The 20,647-nt window shown below is 44.0% G+C and overlaps 1 protein-coding gene across 1 annotated transcript in view; it reads left to right on the top strand.

The window, feature by feature from the left end:
* The window catches only part of optc (opticin), a 33,974-nt gene extending 18,259 nt beyond the window's left edge, over positions 1-15,715 (top strand). Inside the window, exons 6-8 of the mRNA XM_036950062.2 lie at positions 11,051-11,253; positions 11,512-11,607; positions 14,972-15,715. Coding sequence (XP_036805957.2) covers positions 11,051-11,253; positions 11,512-11,607; positions 14,972-15,139 — 467 coding nt within the window. The 3' untranslated portion in view covers positions 15,140-15,715. The remainder of the gene's footprint in view (positions 1-11,050; positions 11,254-11,511; positions 11,608-14,971) is intronic.
* The last annotated feature ends 4,932 nt before the right edge of the window (positions 15,716-20,647 follow it).

Here is a 20,647-nt window from a genome sequence, read left to right as displayed (position 1 = left end):
AACTTCTTAAATTAGAGGCACGTGTGAAAGTTAATTTATTGTTGAAATATTATAAAAGACTGAGATAACGGGGCATTGAATGAGAGATGGCTGATCTTTCTCTGTTGGAAGATTTTGGACATATTGTATTTTGCAGAGAGCCCATTTTTAGAGAAAGGTGGGATTGGCTCATCAGATATCGTTTCCCAAAACCAATATTTTTTGCGAGGATTTAAAACCTACTTTAGAAAGACAAACATGCATGCCATTCCGGTGCACATCCAAGTGCTATATCCACCCTCAGGTTTTTGTCAACAGGCACTTTTCAGCTGGAACTTGACGATGGGTATTTCACAGCCCTCGATGAGCCAATGTTTTGGATGCAATCATCAGCAAAATGAACAGTTACATACAATTTCCATAGACCATCGCAAAACAGGTTGAAGTGAAGAGAGGTTTCCTGGCCATCAATCAGCCTGGTCTAATAGAGAGACCAGGCCTTCAATCAGCCCGGTCTCATAGACTAGACATGACATAGTAAATGTAAATTTATGACACTCAAGTTAGTATGATGTTACCTTTGGTTTAGTTACATAAGACAGAAGGTTACTTAAAGCGCAAACTAAAGTAGGGTGGTTAGTCAGGGTGGATGGTTAGGTGTACAGTTGTGGTCAAAAGTTTTGAGAATGACACAAATATTAATTTCCACAAAGTTTGCTGCCTGTGTCTTTAGATATTTTTGTCAGATGTTACTATGGAATACTGAAGTATAATTAACAGCATTTCATAAGTTTCAAAGTCTTTTATTGACAATTACATGAAGTTGATGCAAAGAGTCAATATTTGCAGTGTTGACCCTTCTTTTTTAAGACCTCTGCAATCCGCCCTGGCATGCTGTCAATTAACTTCTGGTCCACACTGATGCCAGCCCATTCTTGCATAATCAATGCTTGGAGTTTGTCAGAATTTGTGGGGTTTTGTTAGTCCAGCCGCCTCTTGAGGATTGACCACAAGTTCTCAATGGGATTAAGGTCTGGGGAGTTTCCTGGCCATGGACCCAAAATATCAATGTTTTGTTCCCCGAGCCACTTAGTTATCACTTTTTCCTTATGGCAAGGTGCTCCATCGTGCTAGAAAAGGCATTGTTCGTCACCAAACTGTTACTGGATGGTTGGGAGAAGTTGCTCTCAGAAGATGTGTTGGTACCATTCTTTATTCATGGCTGTGTTCTTAGTCAACATTGTGAGTGAGCCCACTCCCTTGGCTGAGACGCAACCCCACACATGAATGGTCTCAGGATGCTTTACTGTTGGCATGACACAGGACTGAACCTTTGGCCACGACTGTATAACGCAAACGTCTAGCAACTCAAAGGTTGCCTGTTTGAATCTCATCATGGACCATTTTAGAAAATTCGGCATACACATCACAGACAAACTGAATTGGTACACCCACACAGACAGCATCGTGAAGAAGGCGCAGCAGCGCCTCTTCAACCTCAGGAGGCTGAAGAAATTTGGCTTGTCACCAAAAGCACTCACAAACTTCTACAGATGCACAATCGAGAGCATCCTGTCAGGCTGTATCACCGCCTGGTACGGCAACTGCTCCGCCCACAACCGTAAGGCTCTCCAAAGGGTAGTGAGGTCTGCACAACGCATCACCGGGGGCAAACTACCTGCCCTCCAGGACACCTACACCACCCGATGTCACAGGAAGGCCATAAAGATCATCAAGGACAACAACCACCCGAGCCACTGCCTGTTCACCCCGCTATCATCCAGAAGGCGAGGTCAGTACAGGTGCATCAAAGCTGGGACCGAGAGACTGAAAAACAGCTTCTATCTCAAGGCCATCAGACTGTTAAACAGCCACCACTAACATTGAGTGGCTGCTGCCAACACACTGACTCAACTCCAGCCATTTTAATAATGGGAATTGATGGGAAATGATGTAAAATATATCACTAGCCACTTTAAACAATGCTACCTAATATAATGTTTACATACCCTACATTATTCATATCATATGTATATTTCTATACTGTACTCTATATCATCTACTGCATCTTTATGTAATACATGTATCACTAGCCACTTTAACTATGCCACTTTGTTTACATACTCATCTCATATGTATATACTGCACTCAATACCATCTACTGTATCTTGCCTATGCCGCTCTGTACCATCACTCATTCATATATCTTTATGTACATATTCTTTATCCCCTTACACTTGTGTCTATAAGGTAGTAGTTTTGGAATTGTTAGCTAGATTACTTGTTGGTTATTACTGCATTGTCGGAACTAGAAGCACAAGCATTTCGCTACACTCGCATTAACATCTGCTAACCATGTGTATGTGACAAATAACATTTGATTTGATTTGATTTGATTTTATACCCTAATGAAGACAGCTTGGCTGTCGAAACGTTGGTATTACATTTTTGCATCTGAGCTCCTAGAGTGTGCGGCTCTCTCTTATTTTCAAGACAATTACTTGATACACACGGGAAACAGTTGAGTGTAAAAAAAACAGCAGCGTTGAAATTCTTGACACAAACCGGTGCGCCTGGCACCTACTACCATACCCCGTTCAAAGGCACTTAAATATTTTATCTTGCCCATTCACCCTCCAATAGCACACATACACAACCCATGTCTCAAGGCTTAAAACTCTTTCTTTAACCTGTCTCCTCTACTTCATATATACTGATCTAAGTGGATTTAACAAGTGACATCAATATGGGATCATAGCCTTCACCTGCAATCCCCTAGTCAGTCTGTGCCATCAAAAGCAGGTTTTCTTACTGTTTCGTACAATCAGTGTAGGTTCACACTTATGTTGAGAATATTGGGCTGTAGAGAGAGAAATGTTCTGCCTGTCTCAGCTAAAGTGGGGTGGAAAATACTCAGTAGGGTCTCTACTGACCAAATATGTGTCGTTTTGGAGAGGGACTGTGTCGTATATATCCAGTAGCACTTAATTCTCCACCCTCTCCATAGCCACCAATGGACTGTACATGGGATACAAATTGGCTTGTAGTGTTAATAATTTTATTTTCCAATATTTATTCCCTATTGGATTTTGGCCTCTAGGTACCCTCTCTCAGGCCAGAGGTCACCGTAAAGCAGGCCTCAGGAACTGGTATATGGGCCCCTGAGCCATAAAATCAGCCATAGGTGTCCGCAATTATGTTTCAAATGTATAGTCTATTCAACCCCAAGATCTCAGCCTTGATTTAATGCTTTGGCACCAGGCACAAAAGGGTGAAACAGCAAACAGCGAAGGCAAGAGTATTTAGGTCAGCCCTGCCAGCTGGAGGGGGAGAGATTTGCTGTGAACAAATCTCTTAGAGGAATGTGTCTGTCTTCCAATACATCTGTCTACGTCTGTCTATGTCTGTATTTGTCTTTCTACGTCTGTCCAAATTGTTGTGGTAAACCGTGAGGGTTTGGGTTGTGCCTGCAGAGATTAACACAGAGAAAGGGAGGTTCTAGTCAGAAAACACGACTTTACAAGGCAACAAAATAAACATCACAAAATAACGTGGGTTTGGCTCGGTCCTTCTTCTCAGGTTCTGCTCTGTCTGTCTCTCTGTCCCTCCTCGCGGTGTGCCACGGTGCTCCCTTTATGTGGCCTGCACGGCTGGTTGGCACTCTCCCCTAATTACCTCTACATGGAGCCATCCGCGTTGGGGTGCCCAGCTCGTGTACTCCCAGCAGAAAGAGCCAACGTCGCGGCATGTACCTTCCCTCTATCACCAACCCCTAGGGTAGACTTCCCGGGATACTATACTGTCCATGTCTGTCTGTATTTGTCTGTCTCTGTCTGTATTTGTCTATTAAATATTTAAATATAGAAGTTGTTTGCCTTATATTTCGCATCTAGCATTTCTCCACACCTAGACCAGGTTTTCAATTCCAAACAGTAGAGTGTAAACTTTTCTACCTGTCTTAGCTAAAGTGGGGTGGAAAATACTCAGTAGGGTCTCTACTAACCAAATATGTGTTGTTTTGGAGAGGGACTGTGTCGCATATATCCAGCAGATATGAACGATACACATATCCCCATGTGCAGTTGCAAAAAAGGCTTTTTTTATGGCAGTTTTGGAGCAGTGGCTTCTTCTTTGCTGAGCGGCCTTTCAGGATATGTCGATATAGGACTCGTTTTACTGTGGATATAGATACTTTTGCACCTGTTTCCTCCAGCATCTTCACAAGGTCCTTTGCTGTTGTTCTGGGATTGATTTTCACTTTTCGCACCAAAGTACATTCATCTCTAGGAGACAGAACGCGTCTCCTTCGTGAGCGGTATGACGGCTGCGTGGTCTCATGGTGTTTATACTTGCGTACTCTTGTTTGTACAGATGAACGTGATACCAGGCATTCAGGCATTTGGAAATTGCACCCAAGGATGAACCAGACTTGTGGAGGTCTACAATTTTTTTTTCTGAGGTCTTGGCTGATTTCTTTTGATTTTCCAATTATGTCAAGCAAAGAGGCACTGAGTTTGAAGGTAGGCCTTGAAATACATCCACAGGTACACCTCCGATTGACTCAAATGATGTAAATTTGCCTATCAGAAGCTTCTAAAGCCATGACATAATTTTCTGGAATTTTCCAAGCTGTTTAAAGGCACAGTCAACTTAGTGTATGTAAACTTCTGACCCACTGGAATTGTGATATAGTGAATTATAAGTGAAATAATCTGTCTGTAAACAATTGTTGGAAAAATTACTTGTGTCATGTACAAAGTAGATGTCCTAATCGACTTGCCAAAACTATAATTTGTTTTTGGAGTGGTTGAAAAACGAGTATTTGTTACGGTGCGTGAATGAGGACCCAAAAGCGAATCAACTTAAACAGAGCTTCTTTAATTACCAAACATAGGTAGGCTCAGACGGACCGGCAGATTCCGACAGGACAAGACAAGGTTACAGCAAACATGACGACAGTCTGGTTCAGGCATGAAACACAACAAACAAGAATCCGACAAGGACAGGAGCAGAAACAGAGAGAGATATAGGGACCTAATCAGAGGGAAAAAGGGAACAGGTGGGGAACGGGGTGAATGGGTAGTTAGAGGAGACAAGGGACAGCTGGGGGAAAGCGGGGGAGAAAAGGTAACCTAACACGACCAGCAGAGGGAGACAGGGTGAAGGGAAAGGACAGAGACAAGACAACATGACAGTACATGACAGTACCCCCCCACTCACCGAGCGCCTCCTGGCGCACTCGAGGAGGAAACCTGGCGGCAACGGAGGAAATCATCAATCAGCGCACGGTCCAGCACGTCCCGAGAGGGAACCCAACTCCTCTCCTCAGGACCGTACCCCTCCCAGTCAACTAGGTACTGATGACCACGGCCCCGAGGACGCATGTCCAAGATTTTACGGACCCTGTAGATAGGTGCGCCCTCGACAAGGATGGGGGGGGGGGGGGGAAGACGAGCGGGGGCGCGAAGAACGGGCTTAACACAGGAGACATGGAAGACCGGGTGGACGCGACGAAGATATCGCGGAAGAAGAAGTCGCACTGCGACAGGATTAATGACCTGAGAGATACGGAATGGACCAATGAAACGCGGGGTCAACTTGCGAGAAGCCGTCTTAAGGGGAAGGTTCTGAGTGGAGAGCCAAACTCTCTGACCGCGACAATATCTAGGGCTCTTCGTTCTACGCTTATTAGCAGCTCTCACAGTCTGCGCCCTATAACGGCAAAGTGCAGACCTGACCCTCTTCCAGGTGCGCTCGCAACGTTGGACAAAAGCCTGAGCGGAGGGGACGCTGGACTCGGCGAACTGAGATGAGAACAACGGAGGCTGGTACCCGAGGCTACTCTGAAAAGGAGATAGCCCGGTCGCAGACGAAGGAAGCGAGTTGTGGGCGTATTCTGCCCAGGGGAGCTGTTCTGACCAAGACGCAGGGTTGCGAAAAGAAAGACTGCGTAAGATGCGACCAATAGTCTGATTGGCCCGTTCTGCTTGACCGTTAGACTGGGGGTGAAAGCCGGAAGAGAGACTGACGGAAGCCCCAATCAAACGGCAAAACTCCCTCCAAAATTGAGACGTGAATTGCGGACCTCTGTCCGAAACGACGTCTGACGGAAGGCCATGAATTCTGAAAACATTCTCGATGATGATTTGTGCCGTCTCTTTAGCAGAAGGAAGCTTAGCAAGGGGAATGAAATGAGCCGCCTTAGAGAACCTATCGACAACCGTAAGAATAACAGTCTTCCCCGCTGACGAAGGCAGTCCGGTGACAAAATCTAAGGCGATGTGAGACCACGGTCGAGAGGGAATAGGAAGCGGCCTGAGACGGCCGGCAGGAGGAGAGTTACCGGACTTAGTCTGCGCGCAGACCGAACAAGCAGCCACGAAACGACGCGTGTCATGCTCCCGGGTGGGCCACCAGAAACGCTGGCGAATGGAAGCAAGCGTACCCCGAACGCCAGGGTGGCCGGCTAACTTGGCAGAGTGAGCCCACTGAAGAACGGCCAGACGAGTAGGAACGGGAACGAAAAGAAGGTTCCTAGGACAAGCGCGCGGCGACGGAGTTTGAGTGAGTGCTTGCTTTACCTGCCTCTCAATTCCCCAGACAGTCAACCCGACAACACGCCCCTCAGGGAGAATCCCCTCGGGGTCAGTGGAGGCTACTGAAGAACTGAAGAGACGAGACAAAGCATCAGGCTTGGTGTTCTTAGAGCCCGGACGATAAGAAATCACGAACTCGAAACGAGCGAAAAACAGCGCCCAACGCGCCTGACGCGCATTAAGTCGTTTGGCAGAACGGATGTACTCAAGGTTCCTATGGTCAGTCCAAACGACAAAAGGAACGGTCGCCCCCTCCAACCACTGTCGCCATTCGCCTAGGGCTAACCGGATGGCGAGCAGTTCGCGGTTACCCACATCATAGTTACGTTCCGACGGCGACAGGCGATGAGAAAAATACGCGCATGGGTGGACCTTGTCGTCAGAGAGGGAGCGCTGAGAAAGGATGGCTCCCACTCCCACCTCTGACGCGTCAACCTCGACAACGAACTGTCTAGAGACGTCAGGTGTAACAAGGATAGGAGCGGATGTAAAACGATTCTTGAGGAGATCAAAAGCTCCCTGGGCGGAAACGGACCACTTAAAGCACGTCTTGACAGAAGTAAGGGCTGTGAGAGGAGCTGCCACCTGACCGAAATTACGGATGAAACGACGATAGAAGTTCGCGAAGCCGAGAAAGCGCTGCAGCTCGACGCGTGACTTAGGGACGGGCCAATCAATGACAGCTTGGACCTTAGCGGGATCCATCTTAATGCCTTCAGCGGAAATAACAGAACCGAGAAATGTGACGGAGGAGGCATGAAAAGTGCACTTCTCAGCCTTCACAAAAAGACAATTCTCTAAAAGGCGCTGGAGGACACGTCGAACGTGCTGAACATGAATCTGGAGTGACGGTGAAAAAATCAGGATATCGTCAAGGTAAACGAAAACAAAGATGTTCAGCATGTCTCTCAGGACATCATTGACTAATGCCTGAAAGACAGCTGGAGCGTTAGCGAGGCCGAAAGGAAGAACCCGGTATTCAAAGTGCCCTAACGGAGTGTTAAACGCCGTCTTCCACTCGTCCCCCTCCCTGATGCGCACGAGATGGTAAGCGTTACGAAGGTCCAACTTAGTGAAAAACCTGGCTCCCTGCAGGATCTCGAAGGCTGAAGACATAAGAGGAAGCGGATAACGATTCTTCACTGTTATGTCATTCAGCCCTCGATAATCTATGCAGGGGCGCAGAGACCCGTCCTTCTTCTTGACAAAAAAAAACCCCGCTCCGGCGGGAGAGGAGGAGGGGACTATGGTACCGGCGTCAAGAGCTACAGACAAATAATCTTCGAGAGCCTTACGTTCGGGAGCCGACAGAGAGTATAGTCTACCCCGGGGGGGGGTGGTTCCCGGAAGGAGATCAATACTACAATCATACGACCGGTGTGGAGGAAGAGAGGTGGCCCTGGACCGACTGAACACCGTGCGCAGATCGTGATATTCCTCCGGCACCCCTGTCAAATCACCAGGCTCCTCCTGTGAAGAAGAGACAGAGGAAACAGGAGGGATAGCAGACATTAAACATTTCACATGACAAGAGACGTTCCAGGAGAGGATAGAATTACTAGACCAATTAATGGAAGGATTATGACAAACTAGCCAGGGATGGCCCAAAACAACAGGTGTAAAAGGTGAACGAAAAATTAAAAAAGAAATGGTTTCACTATGATTACCAGAAACAGTGAGGGTTAAAGGTAGCGTCTCACGCTGAATCCTGGGGAGAGGACTACCATCCAGGGCGAACAAGGCCGTGGGCTCCTTTAACTGTCTGAGAGGAATGTCATGTTCCCGAGCCCAGGTCTCGTCCATAAAACAGCCCTCCGCCCCAGAGTCTATTAAGGCACTGCAGGAAGCTGACGAACCGGTCCAGCGTAGATGGACCGACAAGGTAGTGCAGGATCTTGAAGGAGAGACAGGAGTAGTAGCGCTCACCAGTAGCCCTCCGCTTACTGACGAGCTCTGGCCTTTTACTGGACATGAAGTGACAAAATGACCAGCGGAACCGCAATAGAGACAGAGGCGGTTGGTGATTCTCCGTTCCCTCTCCTTAGTCGAGATGCGGATACCTCCCAGCTGCATGGGCTCAGCACCCGAGCCGGCAGAGGAAGATGGTAGTGATGCGGAGAGGGAGGCGACGGAGAGCGCGAGCTCCTTTCCACGAGCTCGGTGACGAAGATCAACCCGTCGCTCAATGCGAATAGCGAGTTCAATCAAGGAATCCACGCTGGAAGGAACCTCCCGGGAGAGAATCTCATCCTTTACCTCTGCGCGGAAACCCTCCAGAAGACGAGCGAGCAAGGCCGGCTCGTTCCAGCCACTGGAGACAGCAAGAGTGCGAAACTCAATAGAGTAGTCTGTTATGGATCGATTGCCTTGACATAGGGAAGACAGGGCCCTGGAAGCCTCCTCCCCAAAAACAGATCGATCAAAAACCCGTATCATCTCCTCCTTAAAGTCTTGATACTGGTTAGTACACTCAGCCCTTGCCTCCCAGATTGCCGTGCCCCACTCACGAGCCCGTCCAATAAGGAGAGATATGACGTAGGCGACACGAGCAGTGCTCCTGGAGTAAGTGTTGGGCTGGAGAGAAAACACAATATCACACTGGGTGAGGAACGAGCGGCATTCAGTGGGCTCCCCAGAGTAACACGGCGGGTTATTGATTCTGGGCTCCGGAGATTCGAAAGCCCTGGAAGTGGCCGGTGGATCGAGGCGGAGATGGTGAACCTGTTCTGTGAGGTTGGAGACTTGGGTGGCCAGGGTCTCAACGGCATGTCGAGCAGCAGACAATTCCTGCTTGTGTCTGCCTAGCATCGCTCCCTGGATCTCGACGGCTGAGTGGAGAGGATCCGAAGTCGCTGGGTCCATTCTTGGTCGGATTCTTCTGTTACGGTGCGTGAATGAGGACCCAAAAGCGAATCAACTTAAACAGAGCTTCTTTAATTACCAAACATAGGTAGGCTCAGACGGACCGGCAGATTCCGACAGGACAAGACAAGGTTACAGCAAACATGACGACAGTCTGGTTCAGGCATGAAACACAACAAACAAGAATCCGACAAGGACAGGAGCAGAAACAGAGAGAGATATAGGGACCTAATCAGAGGGAAAAAGGGAACAGGTGGGGAACGGGGTGAATGGGTAGTTAGAGGAGACAAGGGACAGCTGGGGGAAAGCGGGGGAGAAAAGGTAACCTAACACGACCAGCAGAGGGAGACAGGGTGAAGGGAAAGGACAGAGACAAGACAACATGACAGTACATGACAGTATTAATGCTCCAACAAAAGTGGATTTAAACTTCTGACTTCAACTGTACATACATACTGTATGCGCTTACAGTAGAAACGAGAAAACGATATACAGAAAATAAGGAAAACAACAAGGAAGGGAAAGCGAGCACCAGCAAGAACATTTTCAAATTCTTGCAAAACTGCGCAATTATTTGCATACTTGATCTGTGCAAACGTGTGAAGTTTGCTGTGTTCTCCTAGAAGAGAGAATTTTATCTGGCTCAGTAAAGCTTCAAACATAAATTATCAGCGACGCTGAAATGGGCCACTTCTATGTGAATTAATGAGACGGCGGAACACACCTCAATTCAAACTGTTGTTCGAAAATACAACTTGTTAGAAAATAATTTGAAATTGACAAGTTGAAACATAGCCTATAGATAATTAGCAGGCAGCGCATGTTAACTGTCCTGTTGCGAAATAATCATATTTTGGAACGGTGAGTGCATTCTGACATGTGAATAAAACAACTCAAGCTGGGGTGACCGTTAGAGATATTTGGAACTCACACGTGAAAAGGTCAATTTGACAGATTCTTATGGAGACTTTTGTATTTGCTAATTAGGCTCCGGACCTCGTAGGGTAAGAGCTGAGTACCCCTGCTGTAGCCTGTCTTTTGACATGTGTGGAGTGGGAACAGTAGTTATTCTTGGAAACAGTGAAATATAGCTAATCTCTTCACTTTTGAGAGTTATTTGACAATGGCAAGTATTTTGGAAACCTTATCCTCTGATCTTTCGGATACTATATGTACAAATCAAATATACAGAAATCAAAACTTCTTACCTGCATGTGACTCTGTAGAAAGATTTGAAAAAGTAATTTTTTGGCACTAAGGGAAAATAATGTCCTCTTAAGACTGCTTATACGACAGATTCTGTTTGTGATGTCGAAATTCTAACATACATTTGTTAAACAGACTTTTGTTAAACAGGAAAAGTCAAAGAAGGAGGTGAGCATGTGTGTGGGGGGCATAATGCAAGTAATCCAAAAGTAACTGAAAGTAATCCGATTATGTTACCGAGTATGGGTAATCCAAAAATGACATTACTGATTACAATTTTGAACAGGTAGTTAACTAGTAACTGTATACTAGTAACTGTATCGGATTACATTCAGAACCCAACACTACCCAACACTGTGTGTGATACAGTATATGTTCACCTCAACCCCCTGGTCTGTGCGTTCCAGACAAGCTGAAGAGCATCGACTTAACAGGGAACCAGATCTCTGGTGTGGATGAAGATGCGTTCCGCCCCCTATCACAGCTCCAGGACATCCTATTGGCTGATAACAACCTGCAGGCGTTGCCAGAACTCCCACCCACCCTCAGATACATTGATGTGCGCAACAACAGACTGATCAGCAATGGACTACATACAGATGGGTTTAAGGTGCACACACACACATTTGCACACACACACATAAATACATTCACATGCGCACACACACTCTAGCTATAATTTTGATTAATTCTTTGATGTAAATGCCAGAAGGAATTCCTTTTGACAACATCATCGAACAGTAAATACCAAAGTAGCTGAAGCAGTATTGTAGGATACAGTTCCTCTTGACTGAATAGAGATGGAGCTCCCTCTGGTGGCTTTTATTGATGTTTTACATTGTTGTTTTACTCCATCTGGCCTAAACAGGAGATGATCCTGCTCGAGTTCCTGTATCTGTCTGATAACAAGCTGGACTACATCCCTGTCCCACTACCTGAGAGCCTCCGAGTACTACACCTGCAGGTATCAACATGCATGTACACACACCCCTGATACACCTCACATACCTCACACACTGCTCATACTCCTCATATACCTCACTCACACCCCTCACACAGCTCACACACATCGCACACACCTCTCATACACTCCTCATGCATCCCACACACACCGCCCATACACCTCACACGCCCCACATAGAAAATACTACAGGTTACTATAGAATATTATTGTACTTACTCTATCGTTCTATTGCATTTTGTAGTAAACTCTAGTATACTTTAAAATCCTCAACAACAAAAAAGGACCCCTCGATCACATGTAGTACTTGCTGTAGCAAGAATACTGTAGAATTCTCCACACTGTAGTATACTGTAGTATCCCTCAATTGTGTAGTACTTACTATATAAAAGTTGTAATATATTGTAGAATAATATACTACAAATCAAATTGTATTTGTCACATGCGCCAAATACAACAGGTTTAGACCTTACAGTGAAATAATTGCTTGCGAGCCCCCAACCAGCAATGCAGTTTCCAAACAACATGGACAAGAATAAGAGATAAAAGTAACAAGTAATTAAAGAGCAGCAGTAAAACAACAATAGCGAGACTATATACAGGGGGGTACCGGTACAAGTACAGGGGGGTACCGGTACCGAGTCAATGTATGGCGGCACCGGTTAGTTGAGGTTGTATGTACATGTAGATAGAGTTATTGAAGTGACTATGCATAGATGACAGCGGTGTAAAGCGGGGTGGGGGGAGCAATGCAAATAATCTGGGTAACCATTTGATTAGATGTTCAGGAGTCTTATGGCTTGGAGGTAGAAACTGTTTAGAAGCCTCTTGGACCTAGACTTGGCGCTCCGGTACCTCTTGCTGTGCGGTAGCAGAGAGAATAGTCTATGACTAGGGTGGCTGGAGTCTTTGACAATTTTTATAGGGCCTCCCTTTGACACCGCCTGATATAGAGGTCATAGATGGCAGGAAGCTTTGCCCAAGTGATGTACTGGGTCGTTCACACTCCCCTCTGTAGTGCCTTGCGGTCGGAAGCCGAGCAGTTCCCATTCCAGGCAGTGATGCAACCTGTCAGGATGCTCTCAATGGTGCAGCTGTAGAACCTTTTGAGGATCTGAGGACCCATGCCAAATCTTCTCATTTTCCTGGGGGGGAATAGGCTTTGTTGTGCCCTCTTCACGACTGTCTTGGTGTATTTGGACCATGTTACTTTGTTGGTGACGTAGCCACCAAGGAACTTGAAGCTCTCAACCTGCTCCACTACATCCCCGTCGATGAGAATGGGGGCGTGCTTGGTCCTCTTTTTCCTCTAGTCCACAATCATCTCCTTTGTCTTGATCATGTTAAGGGAGAGATTGTTGTGCTGGCACCACGTGGCCAGGTCTCTGACCTCCTCACTATAGGCTGTCTCGTCGTTGTCGTGATCAGGTCTACCACTGTTGAGTCATCAGCAAATGTAATGATGGTGTTGGAGTCGTGCCTGGCCGTGCAGTCATGAGTAAACAGGAAGTAAAGGAGGGGACTGAACACGCACCACTGACTGCACCCCTGACTGAACACGCACCCCTGAGGGGCCCCTGTGTTGAGTGCAAATTAGATTCCATCATCTGTGGATATGTTGGGGCGGTATGCACATTTTTGTGGGTCTAGGGTTTCTGTGATAATAGTGTTGATGTGAGCCATGTCCAGCCGTTCAAAGCACTTCATGGCTACAGATATGCTAATATTTCATTAGCATATACCCTGCCCATTCCCCTGCCCATATCCCAATTTTTGCTGGTGGAGAGTCTGGGGAATGTCCTTATCCAGGTATGGGAGGATACCATCTCTCTAACTACCATCAGGCTACCAAAACAACAAATCCCACCTTACCTTGTCCAAATATAATTAAGGAGAAAATACATCAAGACCAGATTCCCCCCCACACCAAATCATAAATAAACCAGCTTCAGAAACATATCAAATAACAATTTACCCTGCAGAACCAGAATACCTGGACCTCATTCTAGAAACAGTTTGGCAAAGACTCCAACCCATGCATCTCTGGCAGACAATAAAGAGTCTTAATGGAAATACAAAGGACAACACAATCCCGACACTGAGGTCACAGGGTCAACCCCTAGAGAATTACTAAGAAAAGGCCGTACTGTTAAAAAAAAAATCTGCAAACTCCAGCGACCCCCGCACCTCAATGCACACTTAATACCAAGCCTTGAGTCAACCACGCCCTCCTTGCCCCTGCCTGCCTTGCCTCCTCCTCTCATCCCATGAGATGAAATGGATAGAAATGAGCAGAAGCTTTGAACTATCCAATCAGGCTCTAGTCCTACCTACCTACAGATTACTGAAAGGAGCAGCCGTTCAGTTCCCAATTCTAACTCCTTACAGGTTATGGACAATTTTCTATTTTTGTATTTGTTCAGTAGGTTTCACTCAAGGACAAATCCCCCAAAAGATAGCAAAAAAAATAGTACTGTCCTACAGTATTCTGCAATAATGTCTGCAAAAATACTACTGTAAATACTACAGCAATGTCTTCAAAAAAAACACAGTAAACACTACAATATACTAGTCATATCTGTAAAAACACTAAATTAAATACTACAGTATTCACTTTAGTGTTTTTGTACAAAAACACTGAGCAAAAACACTAGAGTGAATAGTATAATATATAAATATAGTAATTCCAGTACTTTATACTTCAATTTTTTTTCCTGTGGTACTCCCCACACCCAGCACAACCAGACTAGCGTACACATTTCTGCAGACTCTGTCTCAGCATTCTAGTATCCTAGTATTCTCTGAGGGCTGAAAATAGAGGAGACTAACTTTTCACCCCACACATCTCTACAGCAATCCTCACGCTGTCCCCCATACTGTTTCAGATCCAGTATAACCTGGCTTTTCGATTCCCACTAAGTGGCCAAGCTGCAAAGTCGTAATGACTTCTGAAAACAAAAATTCGCTTTTTGGTCTTAATTTAGGAAGGCATAAGGTTAACAGTGTGGTTAAGATTTGGGTTAGAGTAAGGTTTAAAATCATAATTTAAAAAGAGAAATTGTAGAACAAGGAGGAGCTTCCGACATTGCAACTTGGTCAGATAGTGACGACCTGGCTTCTCTCTCCTCTCCTCTGTAGTCATGGATTCACAACGGGCACAGAGTCAAATTGGAGCAGCTCTCCAGATTAAATGAATTACTCTAATGACGTCTGCCATCATGTCTCTGCTTCATCCAGTTTAATTTCCTCCTCAAAGTAACACATAACCCCCCCACACACACACACACCCCCGTCTCTCTGTTTGTCCGTCTGTCTGTCTTTCTCTGTTTCTCTGTCTCACTCTCTCCTCCTCTCCTCTCCCCACCAGAACAACAACATCCAGAATCTTCATGTGGACACATTCTGTAACAGCCACGACCGTAACTACATACGTCGCTCCCTGGAGGACATCAGGCTGGATGGAAACCCTGTCAACATCAACCTGTTTGCCTCGTCCTACATCTGCCTGCCTCGCCTGCCTATCGGGAGTCACTGAGGGGAGCATTGAGGGGGCCAGGGAGGGGCTCTGCAGAGAGGGAGGCAGGGATGGGTCTACAAAGGCGGTGGTAGGGAGGGTGAGGGAGGAAAAGGAAAGAGAAAATGTTCATTTTTAAAAAGCAAATCAAAGACAGAGATGAGCGTGAGGGGTGGGGAAAGGAAGGATGGAAAGGGGGAGTTGTTAATTCTATTCTGGTTCGCTATCTCTTTAATATTAGCTGCTAACTCAATCCTGAGACACCTGTGATGTCACGCCAGTAAGAGGCTGTCCTGACTGAATGATTGATTGGCAGATGGCCAGATAAATGAGGGGCCGTTTGCTTACATCTGACAGATATCAATCACGCTGAAATCCAACCTGGGCAGAGGAAAACAGCTGCCACTGCATCGACTGTCTGTATGTCTGCCTGTCTGACTGCTACTTTTGACCAACTGAAACATGTGTGTCGCCTCACAATGAGATCGTCATTCTTTATTATAGGTTGACCATAATAAAAACAACTGTGATTCACTTAGTTTGGTTGTTAATCGACAATGTAAATTCATCAATTAAAGTATAAACACTGCTCCATTATTGTCACTTCCCGTGTATTAATATAATTTAAAGGTAGAGTAGCCAGATCAACATGATATTTTGTTTATTTTCAATTCCATTTATTATCTCATCACTGGGTTGTGATCAGTAAAACAGCAGTGAAGTCAGAGAGAAACATCTACCAATCGCAAATTGAACCCTATAGCCCCTGTCCCTTATGCATTTGTGTAGATCTGTGGGGAGCGATTACAATTTAGTGTTGGTCCACTTTCCCTACTGATTGGCTAGGTGTAATTTCCGCCAAAGTGCTTTTACCTCCCCAATATTCTCAGATCTCCACAAGTGCATAGTGTGTAGAGGGCTAGCTATGCAAAGAGACTGATGACATAGATATGAATTGAATGCAAACTATGTGGAGATCAGATCTTTACAGCGGTGGATCTCTTTGGATTTCCATATGAACTATCTGTGGTGAAAAGGCCTCGATTAACATTTGAAAGTGCGGTGCCAAGCCTTGTTTAAGGTACATTATGCCCACAGAAGCCTTCACAGTCACCTACTCATTTTTTCCATGTAGTCAACAAAATAATAATTCTAAGTCAGATTACACACTTCCATTTTCTTTTCCTCACAGTCTTTCAATACAGTGCCTTCAGAAAGTATTCATACCCCTTGACTTATTTCACGTTTTGCTGTGTTACAACCTCAATTCAAAACTGATTAAATATATGTTTTCTCACCCATCTACACACAATACGCCATAATGACAAAGTGAAAACATGTTTTATGAAATGTTGTCAAATATATTGAAAATTAAATACATAAATATAAGTATTTGCACACCCCTTGGACAATACATGTTACAATCACCTTTGGCAGCGATTACAATGGCAAGTCCTTTTGGGAAAGTCTATTTTTAAAACTCTTCAAGTATTGTCAAGTTGGTTGTTGATCATTGCTGGAAAGCCATTTTCAAGTCTTGCCATAGATTGTCAAGCAAATTTAAGTCACAATTGTTAATAGGCCACTGAGGAACATTCAATGTTGTCTTGGTAAGCAACTCCAGTGTATATTTGGCCTGGTGTTGTAGGTTTTTTTCCTGCTGAAAGCTGATTGTGTCTGTTGGAAAGCAGACTGAACTAGGTCTTCCTCTAGGATTTTGCCTCTGCTTAGCTCTATTCCATTTATTTGTATCATAAAAGCCTCCCTAGCCCTTGCCAATGACAAGCATACCCATAACATGATGAAGCCATAGCACCATGCTTGAAAATATGAAGAGTAGTACTCAGTGACGTGTTGTGTTGGATTTGCCCCAAACATAATGCTTTGCATTCAGGCTATCAAGTTAATTTCTTTGCCACATGTTTTGTATTATTGCTTTAATGTCTTCTTGCAAACAGAACACAAGTTTTGGAATATTTTTATTCTGTACAGACTTCCTTCTTTTCACTCTGTCATTTAGGTTAGTATTGTGGAACAACTACAATGTTGTTGATCCATCCTCCGTTTTCTCCTGTCACAGCCATTCAACTTTGTAACTGTTTTAAAGTCACCATTGGCGTCATGGTGGAATCCCTGAGCAGTTTCCTTCCTCTCCAGCAACTGAGTTAGGAAGGACGCCTGTAAACATATCTAAAAATATAATTCCACTTTGACATTATGGGGTATTGTGTAGGCTATTGATGCAAAATCTCAATTTATTTTATATTCAATCTGTAGCACAACAAAATGTGGAAAAAACAAAGGGGTGTGAATACTTTCTGAATGTACTGTACATTTGGAGCTTCGCTCAAAATGCATGCATCTAGTGTAGTGGCTTCTTAAATTACTCTTTACATATTGATCAATGGAGATAATTTGTTGCGCCACCAAGTTAAAACTTTGGCAGCGATATAATTTAAATTGTGATGGTGAGAAAAAAACTCACATTTTAACATTCCATCATAAAGAGAAAATGTTAAACTAAATTTCATTTTTTTATGTTTTCCCATCTCAAGAGGTAAAAAAAAAGTCTATAGTAAGTGCCTTTCTTCAGCTCAGTTAAATAAGGAGAGATCGGGCACTAGGATGTTCTTCTTATTATTCATTTTTTAAATACATTTAAACAAAAACTATACATTCTACAATGCTCCACAATATGTTAAAGTGAAGCTCTATGTCTTATGCTTCCAATGAGTTGTATTATAAGGCTCTACAGTGGATGGTTAGCGGTGTCATGGTGCGATCGTAACAAAGATTTAAATATTTTGCATGTATCCTAAAAAATGCATCAAAAAATATATTGTGAATGTTGTTTTCTTTTCAAATGAGTAAGTGCAGACAAAAGATATCAAGGATCTGGAAGGTTTCTGTATGGAGGAATGGTCTAAGATCCCTCCGACTCATGAAACATTTAAAAGAAAGGCTCAGTGCTGTTATCCTCGCAAGGTGAGGTATTGAAAGGTATTGAAAAAAAAGTGTGTCAATGATTTTTGACTCCTACCTTTTTTAGAATAAAAAAATACTGTTAAACAAAATCTCTTTCTGAGCAATAGTCTACACAGTGGACATTTCATAATACCCATAATACCTAGTGACTAAACCTGATAATGATTCCAATCGTTTTTTCAAGGATGAGCATAAGAGCATTAAAAGGGGAGAAGACCAATATAAGTCTGGCCATGTGGAGCAGTGCAGCTATAGTGAATGGGGCAACTTGCCGGTTTGGTCAGGGCCAGCATGAGGAATAAAGTTTATCCCGTGTCTGTAGTTATTAAGTTAAGTTCGAGCATCATAATAAAACATATACAATACATGTTCTATACAGCTATCAACTTTCTACAAAGAAAGAGCCACTTAATAATTTACATAATCATTAAACAGATTTCCCCGTATACCAGACGTGGATGAGAGATAACTCAGTTCTAGAATGTTGTCAATGAGGAGAATGAATTTAAATTCATAATTGGCATTCATAATTGACTTTGTCGAGACATCCATCCTGTATTGCAGGTTCATGACCAGAGACAAATCTTCAAAGGCAGCATTGTTTATTCATGGTGGTACATGCATTCACACAGCCTTGATTTATATGATCCTTCCCACTACCTTAAGTGATAAAATCCCAAATGAGCAATTAAAAGTCATATGAAAAGGACAGTTGATTACATATTCTACAGCTGTAATGTCATCAATTAAATCAAACTTTATTCATGTAGCACATTTCTTACAACAAATGCATTTCAAGGTGTTCAAAGTCATGCATTGAAAGGCATGTGGCTCTTAACAGGTATCATCTATAGGTGACCAGGGGATTCTCTCTACCACATGTGAATGCCTCCGTGGAGTTCATAAGTGTAGCCATGCAGCTGCATTGGCTATTTTTTTGCAGTTCACAATATCGACTGTACTTAAGTGGAATGCTAGTGGAGGAAGCCAGCCGTGCCAAACCAGGTGCAGTCAATGGAGGACCTGTACCCGGCCAAAGACTACAACCATCTGTCCACAGAGGAGGATCTTCAGTGGCTAAGGAACCATCTCTGGGGCAGGTTCAGTGGAATGGTGTGGCTCCTGGAACCTGAGCCAGAACAACGCTGCCCTCTCTGTCATCCCTGTCTGTACTGGACATTGTTGAAAAACAAGCGTACAATGAATAAAGATCATAGACAAACAATAGATTCCTAGAATAGGTTATATTACATTAAACGTTTGGTCAAAGCAGCCAACTAAAGTAATATAGTTAGCATAAGTTCAATCACAAAGGCTGGTCTGAGAGCATCTCCTCACAGTTTTATTCAGGAGTATGTAAAAATTCACATAACATTTTATCATGGTCACAGTGGGAATGTATATCTGTGATGTTTGAATTATGTCTTACCCCAGAGTGAGAGAGATAGTACATCACTTCCAGCAGATCTGGATTCAGCACGGGCTGGCATTGATCATGCACTGCTTTTCATGGGGTGAGCCTGATGTTCCGCATGTCACGCCTCATGTTTAAAACATGGGGGAAAAGGAAACAAAGTCAAATTCTACAAATGCAATTTTTTACACAATATTGTATCATATTTGATGAGTTTGTGTTTTGCATGGGGAAAAAAATGGATCCCAAATCAAATCAAATTGTATTTGCCATATACACATGTTTATCAGATGTTATTTTGTGGGTGTAGCAAAATGCTTGTGTTTCTAGCCCCAACAGTGCAGTAATATCTAACAATTCACCACAATACACACAATACACAAAACCTAAAAGTACAATAATGTCATTAAGGAATATATAAATATAAGGATGAGCAATGTCGGAGTGGCATAGACTAAATACAGTAGAATAGAATACAGTGTGTACAATGAATACAATGAGATACAGTGCCTTGCGAAAGTATTCGGCCCCCTTGAACTTTGCGACCTTTTGCCACATTTCAGGCTTCAAACATAAAGATATAAAACTGTATTTTTTGTGAAGAATCAACAACAAGTGGGACACAATCATGAAGTGGAACGACATTTATTGGATTTTTCAAACTTTTTTAACAAATCAAAAACTGAAAAATTGGGCGTGCAAAATTATTCAGCCCCCTTAAGTTAATACTTTGTAGCGCCACCTTTTATTCAGCCCCTTTACTTTCAGTGCAGCAAACTCTCTCCAGAAGTTCAGTGAGGATCTCTGAATGATCCAATGTTGACCTAAATGACTAATGATGATAAATACAATCCACCTGTGTAATCAAGTCTCCGTATAAATGCACCTGCACTGTGATAGTCTCAGAGGTCCGTTAAAAGCGCAGAGAGCATCATGAAGAACAAGGAACACACCAGGCAGGTCCGAGATACTGTTGTGAAGAAGTTTAAAGCCAGATTTGGATACAAAAAGATTTCCCAAGCTTTAAACATCCCAAGGAGCACTGTGCAAGCGATAATATTGAAATGGAAGGAGTATCAGACCACTGCAAATCTACCAAGACCTGGCCGTCCCTCTAAACTTTCAGCTCA

This window comes from Oncorhynchus mykiss, chromosome 17 (assembly GCF_057628025.1).
Source record: "Oncorhynchus mykiss isolate SJ-2025 chromosome 17, ASM5762802v1, whole genome shotgun sequence".
NCBI lineage: Eukaryota > Metazoa > Chordata > Actinopteri > Salmoniformes > Salmonidae > Oncorhynchus > Oncorhynchus mykiss.
This window is presented reverse-complemented; position numbering and strand designations above follow the sequence as displayed.